This window comes from Microcaecilia unicolor, chromosome 13 (genome assembly GCF_901765095.1).
Source record: "Microcaecilia unicolor chromosome 13, aMicUni1.1, whole genome shotgun sequence".
In the NCBI taxonomy this organism is placed as follows: Eukaryota; Metazoa; Chordata; class Amphibia; order Gymnophiona; family Siphonopidae; genus Microcaecilia; species Microcaecilia unicolor.
Genome location: NC_044043.1, coordinates 81935259 through 81952419, shown reverse-complemented (window position 1 = coordinate 81952419; position 17161 = coordinate 81935259). Strand labels below are relative to the sequence as shown.

The window sequence follows — 17161 nt, the reverse complement described above, 5'->3', positions numbered from 1 at the left end:
TAGGATATTTTTCAGTTGCTAATCTGAATGCCTTGCTCTGAGCGACATAAAATAACCCAATAATATGCTTTAAATAAAGAAATTTTGGAATCAACCCTTATTGAGAATTTTACCTTTTCTACAGAAATAAACTCTACGGAAGGCAATTAAAAAAACAACTCCTTTTCTCATTAAGAGCTTCTTTTACTAAGGTGCGCTAACAGATTTAGCTAAAATGGGCTTCTAATTAGTGCACTAAGTTTCAAGCGTCATCTTTGATGTATCACCAATTAAATAATATCTAAGCAGTGTACAATGTAAACTAAAATATATAAAGGGGATATAGAAGCAGATGAAGACAGCCATAACAGGAGGCTTAGTTTACAAAATCAAATTCAAAAAAAGTTATCTAAGCCCTGAGGTCAGGACAGCTGAAAATTAAGACACATTAAATGCATTCTTGAATGCATTTAACCAAGCACATAATCTTTGCTGAAAATAAACTTTACCAGCAATGCCCAGATTTACAAGAAGAAATTAACTGCTACGTACTAATGGAACCATCATCTCTTAAAAATAATCCATAACATCACTAGAAATAAAACTGTTCCATTACAAGAATACTGGTTTCCCCTGCAATCCTGAAGAAAACCCGAGACCACTCACAGGGCCAGTCTTAGCAATTGCGGGGCCCTGTGCAGACCAGTTCAGTGGGGTCCTTCATCCTGCCCTGCTCTCTCCCCTACCTAGCCCCTTCCCTATCTAGCTCCACCCTGCCCTGCTCTGCCCCAACCCTGTTGATAAGATTTTTAAAATTCTTATTTATGAAATTTCAAATAAAGACAAATCAAGCAAAACTTGTACAGAAAAAAAAAAATCAAATACATAGAAAACCTAGAATTAAGCAATGAAAAACCAAATTATTCAGTTCAAGTCCACTACAATTAGGAGTTCCAATTCTCATAAAATAGAGAACAAAGGAAAAATGTTAACTAATTATGGCACCAGTGGACTTACACTTAGTTCTGCGGGGCAGAAGCAACTCATGATCAGTCCTACCCTGCTGCTACTTGAGAAATTCTGTGCAACTGCAAAGTGCAGTATTTTGCATAGAATTCCCCAGTAGCACAGATTTAACCTTTCCTCTGCAGAAGAAACCATTTGAAACAAGAGCTGGAATGCAAGAAGCAGTGAGTGCTAGCTCAGCAAGACTGCAGGAAGCACAGCAGAGGAGCAGATCTGACTCTACAGCACTCAACGAGATGTACCGTATTTTTCGGACTATAAGATGCACCGGACTATAAGACGCACCTAGGTTTTAGAGGAGGGAAATAGGAAAAAATTTTTTTTTTCCTTTTTCCCTCCTCTAAAACCTAGGTGCTCCGGTGCGTCTTGTCCGAGTTCGGGATCGCCCTCCCCTACTCACGTCAGGCAGCATACAGGAGGACGGAGGAGGATGGAGAGCAGCGCGCTGGGCAGGAAAGAGGGGGCTCTTTCCTGCCCCGACGTCACTAGACCACCAGGGAACATCGCTGACGTGAGTAGGGGAGGGCGATTCCCGAACTCGGGGGGAGGGCGATCTGGAATCGCTACCTTCGGACTATAAGACGCACCCCCCATTTTCCTCCCAAATTTTTGGGGAAAAAAAGTGCGTCTTATAGTCCGAAAAATACGGTAACTATCTAGAAATACAGCTCCTTGCTAATTAGGAATGCTAATCATGTTAATATACAAACAAACCTCTTCCAGAGATGTAGGTGAAATAGAACTAGAAGAGATGAATAGAGGTTGCAGGGAGGTAGACTTAGGAGTAATGTCATGAAATACTTCTTCACAGAGAGGGTAGTAGATGCCTAGAACGCCCTTCCAGGAGAGGTGGTAGAGTCAAAAATGGTGAGCAAATTAAAAAATACATGGGATATAGGGGATACCTAAATAGAAAGAGGATGGCTGTTGAGGTGTTATGTTGAGAAAGAGTAGTGGGGGAACTAAGGCCAAAGCCATACAGACTTCTATGGTTTGTGTCCCACAAAAGGCAAAAAAAAAGGTGAAGCTTCGTCAACTCCAGTGTTGTAGCTCAATTGTTTTTGCCACGCACTGCGAGTGAGGGTGCTGTGCAGCTCTGGAGAGAGGGGATGACATCTTGACTAGTAAGTTGAATACTGTCAGCAATACTTGGGGATGATATATGGTTATAACCAAGACTCCACCATGTTTGGCTGTCTGTATGGTTGGAATGGTGGAGACTTGACAACCAGTGTTTTAAGCTTGGGTGGTTGAGGCCTGCACATAGTGGCGGGCATGGCTCTGGCCACCTTGTCAGGTAGACTGGATGGACCACCTGGGTCTTTATCTGCCGTCATTTGCTGTGCTACTGTGTGTGTTACTATGTTCATTAAACCATGTTTTCTCAAGTGGTAACAAAGCCAGAGGGACACAGTGGTGGCTATGCAGTAGTGATATATATATATATATCACTACTGCATAGCCACCACTGTGGCTTTGTTACCACTTGAGAAAACATGGTTTAATGAACATAGTAACACACATATAACAATCCACATCATCACAACACTGGCTATATGCCTGTGCACTCAAAGGGTGAAATTGCAGGAAGTCCTGCATTCATACTTACTAATGGTAGGCTAGCAGCAGAATATCAAATATCAAATCAAATCAATAAACCAAATCTATGTAATAGGTATTTCAATAAGTAGAAATGTTTAAGCACCTTTACAAGACAGCTAGAAATTATCCATGGCACATCTAACTTAGGTTCTTTGTAGCTAATATATTGAGAATATGCTTTGTTCTATGCCAGGGATCCCAAAACTACAGCCTGTTAACAGAAAGTGACCAATGAAACTGGCTTCATATCCTAATTAACTAAACTCTATATATAACCTATTGTCTTAGGCACCAAACAAAGATGTCACTAGTAACCAGAGCTTCAACTGGTAAAACAAGCTAGTCCCAGACCACTGAGTCCAGGGGGACCACGCTGGAGGGAGGACAATGTTGGCTTATCCTGCTATGTTGATGTGCTGCACTGATCTGTTTTGTGCTGCTCTACTTTGTTTCCTGCTGTGCCTCAGGGTTAGGTCGGTCCTCTTGCTGCTCCACTGCTGGCCCCGCCCCAGTGACATCATTGGGAACGCGGGGTAAAGAACAGGAGGACTATGCCAGAGGCATGGTGCGCCGACGAAGGAGCGTGACCAAGGAGCTCCTTTGGGTGCGAGAGTTTTGCTTGTTTTGCATATTTGGCAGAATGTATGTTATCTCAGTTCTTGCTGGTAATGGGCGTTATGGGGGTTTGTTAGGTTGCCAGACATCGCAGGTTATTAGAGGCCGGCACCATTTGATTTCTGTTCATCTCGAATCCTCTTTGGAGGATTGTGTTCTTCCCCATTGAAGCTGGGACTGGTAAATGCACGTTCAGTGCAAAATAAGACATTGTTAATTTACGATCTATTGCTTCAAATTGTGCTTGATGCGACTGAAACTTGGTTTGAAACATCAGATATTGCTTTGGTGAAATCATGTTGTCCGACTGGTTATACTTAGGCATGTCGGGATGTTAGGAGAGGGGGATGGGTATTGTTAATTTATTGTGTCTGTCTAGGTCAGTTTCCAGACCATCTCACAGAACGCCAGAAATTATTTGGTCTCAAAATATGTGCATAGTTTGCCCTAATGCATTTCTATGGGAAAAGCAGTTCCAACAGCTGCATCAAACTCTTGATTCAGAGTAACACAGTGAATAAGAAATTGAACCTTTCAAGCATCCTTCCTCTTTCACCTCCTCTCCCTACCAAACAGATATATACACACAAACAGACATTCAGAGAGCTAACATGGCCTATAAGAATGGCATAGAAAAGCATTAGTAAATAAGACCTTTGTCAGGTTCTCAGGTTCAGAGCCCGCGGGGCCGGGCTCTGGAGCAAACATGAGCCCTTGGGCTGCTGACGAGGAGCGACAGCAGCAGGCAAAACCCACCAACCAACACTGGGTAAGCACACCGGCAGGGACTGCAGGCACTGCCCAGCGAACCGGAACACCTGGACTGGAATCCCCCGGACTGGAGGACACAGGACTGGAACACTGGACTGCAATCCCCCGGACTGGAACACACACCGGACCAGAACACACTGGACTGGTCCCCCGGACTGGAGGACACAGGACTGGAACACGGGACTGGAGCACGCTGGACTGGTCCGCACAGCTTCACCTGTGCTTAGCTACTAAGCCCCCCAGGAGTTGAGCTTCTGGGTTCGAGTAGCCGACAGGACTTACTGGATACCGGGTGACATAGGGACCAGGACTGGAAACAGAAGTGCTCCTAACCCTAAACTGATCTACGTGCTCCCAAGCCCTAAACCAGCAGGAGTGTTCCTAACAGTAAACTGACAAAAGGACTTCCTAAGCCCTATACTAAACAGGAGCTCCTAATCCCTGCTCAAGAAAGGAACTTCCTAAGCCCTAAACTAACAGAGCAGGGAACTAAACACAAAGCTAACACAGGTGCTACTAAGCACCAAGCTACAAGCAGAGCTTTACACTAATAAGCTGAACACAGAACTAACCAGCTACCTAAGCACTGCTCTAGCAAGCTAGATACAACTAACAAGGTGCTTCCCAAGCACTACTCTGGCAAGCAACCAGAAGAGCTCCTAGCACTAAAAGGGAAGACAGGGGAGCCACAAGGAAAAAGAAGGGAAGCTAACACATAAGCCAAAAGTGATTCTAAATCACCAAACACCAACAGCAAAGACTGCAATGCTCCCAATAGGACAATCCCAGAAGTACTTCTAACAGCAAACTCTGCAGTGTTCCTAACAACACCAAACCCTGAAGTACTTCTATCAACAACAGAGCTTCCAAAGCCCTACACACAGCAATGCTTCTAAAACCAAGAGGGAAAAGCAGGGGGACCAAACACACAAACACCAGTGCACACTGCACTAACCTGGACCTTAGCAAGCAGGGAAACTAGACACAGAGTCAGAAGTGCACACTGCACCACCCTACCTACAGCAAACACCACTGTTGCAAAGGCCCTGAAGGAAACAACACCACTTCCTTATCAAGGCCCTCCCTGATGATGTCACACTCCCGAGACCTAGGCAAAAGCACACTGACCCAGAGAGGCCCAACCCACACCAATGCAAAACCGTGAAACACTTGAAGCCAGTACACCCAAAGAGTGTTAGAGCAACTCAGACTACACCCACAGCTGCAGTGAAGAGACAATCAGAGCCCTGCTGCTGGAAGCTGCCAGCACAGAGAGACAGAGCCAGCTCAGAAAGGACAGACAAAGAAACAGAAGCCAGCTAAGAAGCTGACCCCCAGGAAAGAGGTAAGTTTGAGAGGGGTTCAGACCCCAATCATAACAACCTTAGAGAAAGAAATGAAAGGTGACTGGCCAATTTTTCTCTTTAAAATGATTGTTGAGGCTGAAAGGAAAAGAGAAATGTGCAGGGAGAAGGAGGCATATTGAAGGACAGAGACTGTGGAGTACAAAGTGGGACTGGGAAGGAGAGAGAGAGAAAAAAAAAACAGCTGAGGACAGTAGATTTAAGAGCTAAATTGCTGGGGATGGCAATGAGAGAGAGTGATAGGGACCAGGGCTCAGAATGAGATTGCTGCCTATGTCACTGATCACTGGGAGATAGATGCAGGTGGAGGGGAGTAAAGCAGAAGGTAACCTGTCAGCTTTCAAGAAATAAATATTACTTGCCACAGCCCTGTGAAATCTGCCTCTCTTCTCTGGGATTTCACATCATCAAGAGGGTTGGACACATTCTATACCCACCAAAGCAAACTTTGGAGGGGGGGCACCATCCGAATAGTGGTTGACACTAAGGGCTAAATGCACTAAGGTCCTCGGAAGAGCCGTTCCCTTACTGATTCCATAGCGAATCGGTAGGGAACGGCCATGCATCAAGGAAATGGAATGAACATGAACTGCTCGTTGTAGCTCACTTGCATTCTCTATTCCCTCGGAAGCCAGTCATCCGGTCGAGCATGCGCAGAGCAGCCAAGCGTTATGCTGGCTGCTCTGCGCATGCCAAAGACGTCCAAAAAGGACGTCCCTGACGAGCACTTGTCAGAGCCGCGGGCCGGAGCGCAAGCTGCAGCCGCCGGTATAGCCGGTGATCCCTGCCGCCCCACTCTCGGAAGGAGAGGTGGATTGCGGCTGACCGTGCAGACCCTCCTCCCCGGGAAAGCGCCAAATGACCACCGCCGGCATCGGGACGTGCGAGGACATCCAAAAAAACTATTTGGACGTCCCTTTTGATTATGCCCCTCCTCCAGGTCTCTCAGCCAATCACAGTGCGTTTAGCTGACAGAGCTAAATGTGCTGTGATTGGCTGAGAGAGAGCTGGAGGAGGGGCATAATCGAAAAAGACGTCCAAATAGTTTTTTTTGATTTGGACGTCCTCACATGTCCCAATTCTCTCCGGCGGTGGTCATTACAGAAGAACACCCATCACAAAAAAATCTGGGGGAAAAACGTCCAAGTGCTCGTCAGGGCCGTCCTTTTTTTTTTTTTTTTTCAGTGAAGGACGTCCATGTTAGGCACTTTAGAAGGACGTCCCTGACGAGCACTTGGATGTGGCTAGGCAGTGAAGGGCGTCCATAAAGGCTGGCCCTAACGAGCACTTGGACATTTTTTTCCCGATTTTTTTTTTTGCGTTACACTTATAGAAGTTTTTAGAGGCGAATAATCCCGCGCAGCCCCAACAAGAGGTACAGACCTCCCGTTAGATTTTCCACGGTTAGGCAATCGGAAAATGGTAGTGCATCTCATTACAATACAATTTATACACATTATAATACTAATTTGCTCATCTGCATTCTGTTTTCGTTAGCTGCTACCGTGATGCATTCCGTTTTCGTTAGCTGCTACTGTGTTCGGACAATGCCCTTTTGTGCATGTCCTGGTTTACTACTTGCACGTTGAACTGGCTAGAACCAGTTTAAAACCCACGTTAATGGCTCGTTTAGTGCATCTGGCCCTGAATATCCACATAGGGAAGTAAATGTCAGTGCTATCCAGACAGCGTTACTATTAATCCTGTTATCTCAATACCTAACTCAGGGGCATATCTGGACTCCGGCGGTAGGGGGGGGCCAGAGCCAGAGGGAGGGGTCACATTTTAGCCCCCCCCCCCCGCCATTGCCGGACACCCCCCTCCTTTCCCGCCATCGCTTACTTTTGCTGGCGGGGGACCCCAACCTCCACCAGCTGAGATCCGCTTCCTCCTCCGAGTCCTACCTTTAAAAATATTTCTTCAGCTGGCGGGGCACATATTTCGGAGTCTGACTGACGTCGTAACGTGCTGCGACGTCAGACTCCGAAACTGGATTTCAGTTTTGCACAACAGCAGCAACACGTCGGCCATGCGGAGGACAAAGATAGAAGAAAGTTAAAGAAGATCTCGGGTCGGCTGGCGGGGGTTGGAGTCCCCCGCCAGCTGAAGAAATATTTTTAAAGGTAGGACTCGGAGGAGGAAGCGGATCACGGCTGGCGGGGGTTGGGGTCCCCCGCCAGCAAAACTAAGCGACGGAGGGGAGGGTTGACGGCGGTAGGGGAGCCAGGGCGAAATCTGCGGGGGCCCAGGCCCCTGTGGCCCCACGCAGATACGCCCCTGACCTAACTGGATAAAGTCAGGACAGACTTTTTGCAGTTCCATCTTTATCCTAATATCACTGATATCTCAACAACTTCTGACTCTGCCCCCAGAATTATCCAGATAATGGCAAGGCAGATACTTTCCAAACTGTGTCACAGAATATCCTGATCAGCAGTACTTATTTGAATAAGTGTCACTGAAAATTGACCTATCAGTCAAGATGCATACCTCAAGAATATGAACAAAATAAAAGTAATTTAAACTGCACCAAGTTTAATTTTGTCATGAGTAGCTACAGTGTAAGCTCCAGAAAATCTTCTGGGTTCCATGACAATGAACAAAGATAGGTGACCAGACTTGAAAATACTGGATGTAAGCATACATTTCCATGCAAAATCTTGGCAGTAAAGGATGCAGTTTTGCACACATCGCTTTACTTAATAAATAAATAGAAATGATGTAATATGGGATCCAAATACTATCTTTCTTCACTGGAAAGTAAACTCAAAGAACAAGCATGACATTTTAAAGCACGTTCTCAGTTTTAATAGAGTTATCCAATATATTGGGTCTGCTGAAAACTGCTAACAGGAATAATAGTTTCATTTCTCTGATTTCCTAGAAAAATACTTACCCTAAATGTGGAGGTGTGCATGACACTTTTTAAAAAATTGTCACATTGGGACAGGCATAACACCATATCCTGTTTGTAATTACTCCCTGCCTGGACTGAAAAGTGGATGACCTCTGTAAACCCAAATATTCTCTGCTCCATACCAGTGCTGCTGCTTGTGAAAGGGCAACTTCTTTCTTATGCTTCAAATGTATTGGTTCCGAAATACAGCTCTCTTCCAAAAAGCAAATAAAAGCCTTTCTTACCTGTATTTCATGCCTGTTTTACGGGCTGTGCATTCTTCCAGAGATAGCCCATGCATTCTGAGGAATTCCTCCATGTTTTTGGTTTGCGCAGCAACTCTAACCTCTCGAAGACGCTGAAGTTCCACCACATCGGTGTGGCGGACTTGGTTGATGCCCCAATCTGAATGATATCTACTTATCACACTTTTCAAGCTCTCACTGTAGGACACGGTGGACAGCATTTTGCTGTCTGGTCTCGGAATCTGTGAATTTTCCAGATGTAGACTTTTAGAAGAGGCTGGCTTCTTATTGGGTTGGCCTCTATATTCATTACAACTTGCTCTCTGAGCGACAAACATTGTGAAGTTGTTAACAGAGAAAGTGACCAATGAAACTGGCTTCATATCCTAATTAACTAAGCTCTATATAACCTGTTGTCTTAGGCACCAAACAAACATGTATACATGCATGTCACTAGAAACCAGAGCTTCAACTGGTAAAACAAGCTAGTCTCAAAAAGTTAGCCTGAACAATAACATGTACACCGGATAGCCTGCATCAGTGATACCTAAGAAAACTGCATTCACTTAAGAAGCAAATCAGATCTCTTATTTTCATGCAAAACAAAGGTCCTTAAGCAGCACAAAAATAACTGAAGCAGAAAAAATAAACCCACAGAAAGAACATGCAAAATATTTTTTAAAAGAAATTCAGGCTAAATCTTGAGGAATTATGTGCAAAAGTATTCATATGGAGACAAACATTTGAAATACCAGGGCTCTGTATACTTCCAAATTGTTTAAGATTTTTATTTATTTATATTTTTATTGAAAATTTCCAAATGTACAGAAACAAGTAACACATAACAGTGAATATATAATAAACAGAAAGAACGCAATAAACACAATATACAAGTAAGCAATGTTTAATAAAGAAAATATTAATAGGGTGGATATTCAGGAGAATATAAAGGACAAAGGGTTAACGATTTTTAACAGTGTCTGGTGATTAGTATTTTAGTGTGGTGGGTGACTCCATTTTTAATCTTGTATACAGAACCCACATTAAGGGTGTGATTTACAAAGCTTCCCCCCACCCTTCCACTTTTTTTTTTTTTTTTTTAACAAACGGGAGAAAAGCTATAGTGAATTAAGCCACAAAAAACAGGGGAAAAACACACCTTTGATAATACCAAGGACAAAATACAGAAATTCATTCATAGACCTCCCCCTTATCAGCTGCTTCCAGCTAGCCTACTTTGCAGATTGCAAAATATCTTTCCCAACTGACAGGACATCATACTTAAATATTAATGCTATTACTTTACTCCAGTCTTTGACTTATGCAAATTTTCACCAAGTGAAACTGAATAAGATTATGTTCTCTAATTAAAATTAATCGAAACCTTAATTTGGTAATGAGACTGAAAGTGCATCAGTGTCTCTGAGGGGTAAAACAGAATTTGTATATTAGGACAAATTACATCCGATCAACCTTGAAATGAAATACAATATGGCATCCAAACTCTAAAAAGCAATGAAGCATAAAAGGCTTGCAACAACTCAAGAGCAATTTACCTGGGCAAAGTGGTTAAACTCGTGTAACATAATGGGGCTTATTTACTAAGCTGCATTAGCTGTCAGCATAGCAGTTAGTTCACGTTAACGTGGAAGGGGGAATGGAATGGGTGCAATTAAAGCTACATGTTACAGCTACGGCATCAAGTTATCTGCAATGTGGTTAAAACACAATAACATTTCATCTCTTAACTAAACGAGAAACTGCTGGGAATGCCCCTAACAACTGACAGAGTGGTTATGGTGCATTAATTTTGGCAATTTATGCATGGTAAATACAAAATGCTTACCAAGCTGTAATAAGAGTGGAGTAGCAGCCTAGTGGTTAGAGCACCAGTCTTGACATCCAGAGGTGGCTGGTTCAAATCCCATTGCTGCTCCTTGTGATCTTGGGCAAGTCTGTGCCAGAGCTGATGGTGGGAGGCAGGGATAGTGCTGGGCAGACTTATACGGTCTGTGCCAGAGCTGGTGGTGGGAGGCGGGGCTGGTAGTTGGGAGGAGAGGATAGTGTTGGGCAGACTTATACGGTCTGTGCCAGAGCCGGTGGTGGGAGGCGGGGCTGGTAGTTGGGAGGCGGGGATAGTGCAGGGCAGACTTATACGGTCTGTGCCAGAGCCGGTGGTTGGGAGGCAGGGATAGTGCTGGGCAGACTTATACAGTCTGTGCCAGAGCTGGTGGTGGGAGGCGGGGTTGGTGGTTGGGAGGTGGGGATAGGGCTGGCCAGACTTATACTGTCTGTGCGCTGAAGAGGACAGTACAAATAAAAAAGTAGCACATATGAATTTATCTTCTTGGCCAGACTGGATGGACCGTGCAGGTCTTTTTCTGCTGTCATCTACTATGTTACTCTGTAAGTCACTTAACTCACCAGGTGCCTCAGGTACAAACTAGATTGTGAGCCCTCAAGGGACAGAGAAATGGCCAATGTACCTGAATGTAACTCACCTTGAGCTACTACTGAAAAAGGTGTGAGCAAAATCCAAATAACGAAAATAAAATAAATAAATGCAAAGTTCAACAATGCAAGTACTTGAAGCCAGATAAAAGAAAAGCATTCCTGAGTGAGTGCTTGTTCTGTCATCATGTTGAGGTTGAAAAACTACTTACATTTTGGCAGGGTTTAATTTCTGCCAGAATGGGGTGAACAGCATTCTGGTATTCTTGAAGCAGAAAGAAGCGATACCATAGATTCACCCACGGGCATAGTTCAGAGGGGCATTGCCCCTCCACCTCCCAAAGCTACCAGACCAAGTGCATCCCTCTCCCTCCCCCACATGGTCCAGCATCTTCCCCCTCCCTACCCATCCAGCGTTGCTCCTTTTTGATCCCCCCCTCCCATACCCCATCCTCCCCTGGTCCTGCGGTTCTTTCCCAAAAACAAATGATAGATAAGCCTGCACAGAGCTTCATGCAGCAGGGTGTGTGCAGAGGAGGCAGTCCTGGAACAGCATGGCTGAGTGTTTAAGCAAGAAACTCTGTGCCAGCTGCTCTATTGCTTGGTGATTTTTATTTTAAGAGCTCACAGCTGCTGCAGTGGGAAAGAGCTGTGGGACGGGAGGGGGGGGGGGGGGGGGGGGGGGGAGAGAGAGAGAGAGGGGTGACAGACCATGTGGGGAACGGGAAGGAGATGAAAAATGCTGGAGCATGTTGGGGTGGGAGAGAGGAGATGCTCAACACCAAGGAGAAGGGAAAAGGAAGACCAGTGCCTGCTTAAGGAGCAAGCCAGCGAGGGCACCAAATATGCCCATTTCACTGGATCGCCCCTTCACAGCCAATGAGACCATGTTCTTCCCTCGCACCGTTGTGCTAGTCCTCTTCCTCAGCTGCTCTACAGCTTTGAAACCAAAGAGAATGTGCCTAGTTTTGCGTTGTCAACCTGCTGGGTGGGGTATTTATTTATTTATTGCATTTGTATCCCACATTTTCCCACCTTTTTGCGGGTTCAGTGTGGCTTACAATATAATATGAATGATGGAGATATAATTTGTTCCAACTTGGTTATGGATTACATTGTGAAGAGTTATGCGAGACAATCAAAGTATCGTTAAGGAATATAACAATGGAACAAAACCTTGAAACATTGGAAGGAGACAGCGGGAAGTTAAAAGGGCAGTATTAAGACACGAAGATATATGGTATACATATTTCTGTGAGTAAAGGTATGGGTGAGGTGAGATTACGGGGGATGGGAGTTCAGAAGTGGATGTATTGATGCATTAATGAACAGTGAGTGTGGACTTTATGTGTTTTGGTTCTTTCCGTAGATTTTTTTCAAAAAGATGGGTCTTCAATAATTTGCGGAAGGAAACACAACTGCAACAAGCAGCACAACTGCTTGACAAACATGCTCTCACCACTGTTGGGGCAGGTAGGTGAGAGCTAAGGCTTAGTGACTGGAGGCTGATGCTGGGGTTGAAGGGTTGCTGGAAGAGAGCAGAGCATGGGAAGAAAGGAGCTGGGGAAAGGAAAAAGGGAGAAGAGGGCCAACACAGGGGCTGGAAATTGAGTTGAGAGAAGTGGATTTTGGGAGAAGTGTCTCATTCTGGGGCTGGGAGAAGGAAGATGATGCTGCCAGGTGGCAGTGGGAGGAGGAGGTTGATGCTGGTTGAGTGAGAAAGGAGGACAGTGTGGCAGAGGCAAAGCAAGGGCTTATGCAGCAAAAGGTGGAGCTGGAGAAGCAGACAGATGGATGCTGAGGCACAAAGGAAAGGCAGGGTAAATGAATACTGGAAGAGGAAGTAGGTGGGCAGATGCTGGGGAAGGGGGTTTGAGGCAGAGATGGGGATTGGATGCTAGGAGAGGTGAGGCTAGAGAAAGAGGAAAAAGAGGCAGAGGGCTATGAAAGGGTGAGAAACAAAGGAAGTGAGTGGTGGAAATGGAAGGATTAGAGAAGTAAGCATATGACATAGAAAGACACAGGGCTGGGGAGGGAGGGAGAAAGAATAAAATCTAGCTAAGAGATAAGAAGGCATAAGAGAAATGGAAAAAAAAGCTGAAGGGTCAGTGCAACGTCCTTAACCGGCACCCTGCACAAGGGACTCTCCCCTCTCCCTCCCCACCCCCCAAAAAAAAATCACTTATGGGAGAGGAGCACTCCAACTGATAACTTTCTCAGAGAATATCGAGAAACCACTGGTCCGATGTAATCTGAGCACACTGCACAGAGTCAAGCAGCGGACTGGCATCCCATCATTAGTCACTCCGAGAGGCAAGTGATGAGCAGCCTGTGTCCCCTTAGCCTCCTTGTCGATTCAAAAGGATGACTGCGGCCAGAAGCAAGGCTACTGAAAGGATGAAAACAGATTTCAAGGCATGGAACCACCCTGGCTGAAATATCCAGGCCTTTACAACTGAGGGCATGTTGCACCCATCCGGAAGGTCAATTTCCGACAATCCTCAGGCAGGCGCTGAGTCTTGGATGCCCCCCAAAGCCTTAACCAACTTCTCAAGAGCCGCACCAAAGAGCAGCCTACTCCGAAAGGGGACTCTGCCTAGAGCCCACACCCATCGGCCAATGGCCAAACTACAGGAGTTGGCGGTCTGGGACAGTCCGGGATGGTCACTGCTCTCTGCTTGGCTGCCGAGCACACAAAGGCATACAAAGAGTCTGCCAACCTGGACTCTTGAGGTAAAATCCGCCAAGGACTGCACCTCCATCTCCAGCCTTCCCTCTGCCACCTGTTGCATACAGGAGCAACAAGCCCTTGTTGTGTAGGAGCTGCATATGGTTGCGTGCAGGGAAAGCATCATGACCTAGAAAGCTTGCTTCAACGAAGCTTCCAGCTTCCTTTCGTAGACATCTTGCAAGGCGAGGTCCCCCTCAACCAGGACAGCTCTCTTCTGGGTGACTGCTGCCACCAATGTGACAAACACTGGAAGTGTAAAACTACCCAGGGAAATCTACAGTACTGGGAAAAGGTGAGAGACGGCATTCGACACCCAGAGTCTCATACACGAGGAGGGCCACTGGGCCAAGATGATTTCCTCAAGCGTCTCATGGACAGGGAAGAGCCAGGAAGGCCTCCTAGTGCTAGCCAACTTAGGGCTAGTCACCGCAGAGGACAGGGACTCCTCCACGGAAATGCGAAGCACTTGCAGCACCCCAAGCAAGGAGGGCAACTTCACCCTACAAAAAAGACGAACGGCCGAGGGTGTCAGCTGGCTCTGCAGCCAGCCGCTCCCCCAACTTCCCCCTCTGCAAAGACTGTCCTGACAGGACGGACGAGGGCTCCGACATCAGAGGAGATGGAGGGTCCAATAACCACACCTCAGAAGCCACAGCAAGACTCCTCTGTTTCCTAGAAGGATCCCAACATAGAGGCCGAGAAGAGCCCTGAAAGACACCCTGCCCCAAGGAAGGAGCCTGTTGCGGAGACCTCTGCATCAGGAAAGCCTGAAGAAGTATAAGAACAGAAGACCCTAAGAATAGCCATACAGGGTCAGCCCAATGGTCTACCCAGCCCAGTTCCTGCTTCCCGCAGGACAAAGTCGAGACAAACAGCCAACGACATACCTGCTCCTGAGACAGCCACCAGCGGGGGAATAAAGACCAGCAGTGTCAGAATCTGCACCAGGTGTTGGCCGTGAAAATGAGCCTGGCACAACGGCAACAGGACCACGGGAGGTGCGTCAACATCAGGGAAGAAGGCTCTCCCACCCCCAAAGCCCACAAGCCATCTGCTCCAGCATCAGCCGCCACCACGGGACCAAGCCCTGTTGTGTTCCGAACCTCATTGGCTGACGGTCGCAAACACGGCTCTTGCTGCGCGTCAGCGTGCGGAGGGAGAATAAGCGTGGGAAGATCCTGTGTTGGGAAAACTGCCATGCGGATCAATGGCGCTGCAGTTTCCACCACGGCCGACTTCACACATCCCCCTGCGCGGATGCTTCCTGCAATGGGAACAGCAGTTGCTGAGCCCTGCCGACATCGCCCAAGGCATCGAATCCCGCTGGCAGGAAAAAGAAAGAAAGAGAGCACTCACCCCCACTCCACAGCCAAAGAACAGGCAGCAATTGACCCCCAAATATAGGCCCCTGTTAGGCACCCCAGAATCTCACCTCATTCTTCACTTGCAGGAGATATGAAGAAAAATCTTTTCATTCTGTCTTTGTTTTGATTTTTTTTTTTTTTTGGGGGGGGGGGGGGGGCGGTCTAAAGTGAACTTTCTTGTTCTACAACAGTTTGGCAACCAAAAATCAATGCACCTACAAATGCACTCAATCTGCAGCCCCTCATTACCTCTCTACTCTCATCTCCCCTTACGCTCCTACCCGTAACCTCCGCTCACAGGACAAATCCCTCCTCTCAGTATCCTTCTCCACCACCGCCAACTCCAGGCTCCGCCCTTTCTGCCTCGCCTCACCCTATGCTTGGAATAAACTCCCTGAGCCCATACGCCAAGCCCCCTCCCTGCCCATCTTCAAATCCTTGCTCAAAGCCCACCTTTTCAATGTCGCTTTCGGCACCTAACCATTGTACCTCTATCCAGGAAATCTAGACTGACCCCAATTTGATTGACTGCACTTTTTTGTCCTTTAGATTGTAAGTTCCTTTGAGCAGGGACTGTCCTTCTTTGTTAGATTGTACAGCGCTGCGTAACCCTGGTAGCGCTTTAGAAATGTTAAATAGTAGTAGTAGTAGTAGTAACTTTCTTGTTCTACAACAGTTTAGCAACCAAAAATCAATGCAGCACAGAGTACCCTGAGTGAAAACCTTTGCCAAATTATTGTTTTTTTTCTCTCTTTCCTTGTGGAACTGAGCCAGAGGCCGGTTGGTAGGAAAGGGGTAGGGGGACACCCAGGGTGGGGGAGGAATATGGGGTGACCAGGTATGCTCCCTAAAGCTGGCACCGAACAGCCAGAACACCCTAACGCTCCACTGACTAGGAGCAAGAGATCAGGAACACCACAGAAACAGAGAAAACCAGGAGCTAGCAGAATTCCATCCATCAGCCTGCTGGAGATAGAAATATACTGACTTGCTGAGAAGCTACACATACTATATCACTGTGTTTAAGTCAGTGATCTCTATCTCCATCTGCTGGTAGATGGACACAACTCACTAGTTTCTGGATTCATCTGCTGCTGCTAAGGAAATATTCATTAAAACCTCAATATTTGAACATTATAATATGGGAACTTTTTTCCATTTATTAGAGTTCCTCTGTTCAAATGCTTCAGAACTGATTTGATGTAAGTTGTAACTAAAGAGTCAGTATTCTGGTCAAGATTTAAAAAAATGGCAGAATAAATACATTTCTAGTGGGCACTATTGGCTCTTATAGGGTCCTTTTACCAAGCTATGGTAAATTTACTAAACTGGCTTTAGCATGCCTTTGCGCAAGGTTCTCCCACTTGCTAATGCCATTTTTACCGTATAACTAAAATGGCAGACTTTCCAATTTTTTAAAATATTAATGGCTAAGTGCTAATGTCGCCATTAATGCATGGACTTTATAAAAAAAAATTACGTAAGCTTACACCGACACCTATTTTGTAGGTGGTAAGGGCTCATGTGGTAATCCTGTGCTAACCAGTTAGTGCATGGCAATGTAGCTACGCTAGCTAATTAGCACAGAAACGTCCATTCTCTTCCCCCTGACGCGTCCCTAAAAAGATATTACAACAAATGTGGCCCATGGATTAGTGCACAATAACTTGGCAGTTCTCGCAGGATGCATGAGCATGGCTCACAGTACACCATTTTAAGCTGTGTTAGGCATGTATCAGCGCCTAACGCAGCTTAGCAAAAGGGCCCTGAGGATGTACCGAGATGAAGAAACTGCAGCAATCCTCCCTTGGTACCCTCACATGTTATTGCTGAAGATTTAAAAAGGAAATGAGTAAGATACCCTATCGATTCAAGTCACAAGTTCCGACATAGACCATTAATTTGATTTTTATATAAAGAAACAGCCACCTTACATTTGGGAAAAACACAATGTCATATCAACACTACTGTAGATCTCCGTGTTAAGATATTCAGTTACATAAATCTATTCAAGTACTGTTTTGTCTGGGAATAAATCTGGCACCTTGATTCTCCCATATGCTTCCATCAAATTGTGCTCCCTTGCTTTCAGTTAATTTTGTCAATAGTCAAAACAA

At 45.9% G+C, this 17161-nt stretch overlaps 1 protein-coding gene across 4 annotated transcripts in view; it reads right to left on the bottom strand.

Annotated features, from left to right (window-relative positions):
• The window catches only part of KCNAB2 (potassium voltage-gated channel subfamily A regulatory beta subunit 2), a 168143-nt gene that overhangs the window by 80429 nt on the left and 70553 nt on the right, over nt 1-17161 (bottom strand). The window contains exon 1 of one of the 4 annotated variants that reach the window (XM_030222122.1): nt 8499-8755. The exons of the other annotated variants lie outside the window; for them this stretch is intronic. Within the exon in view, the coding sequence (XP_030077982.1) occupies nt 8499-8719 (221 nt within the window). The 5' untranslated portion in view covers nt 8720-8755. Of the gene's footprint in view, nt 1-8498; nt 8756-17161 lie in introns of those variants that run through there. 4 annotated transcript variants of the gene reach the window in all.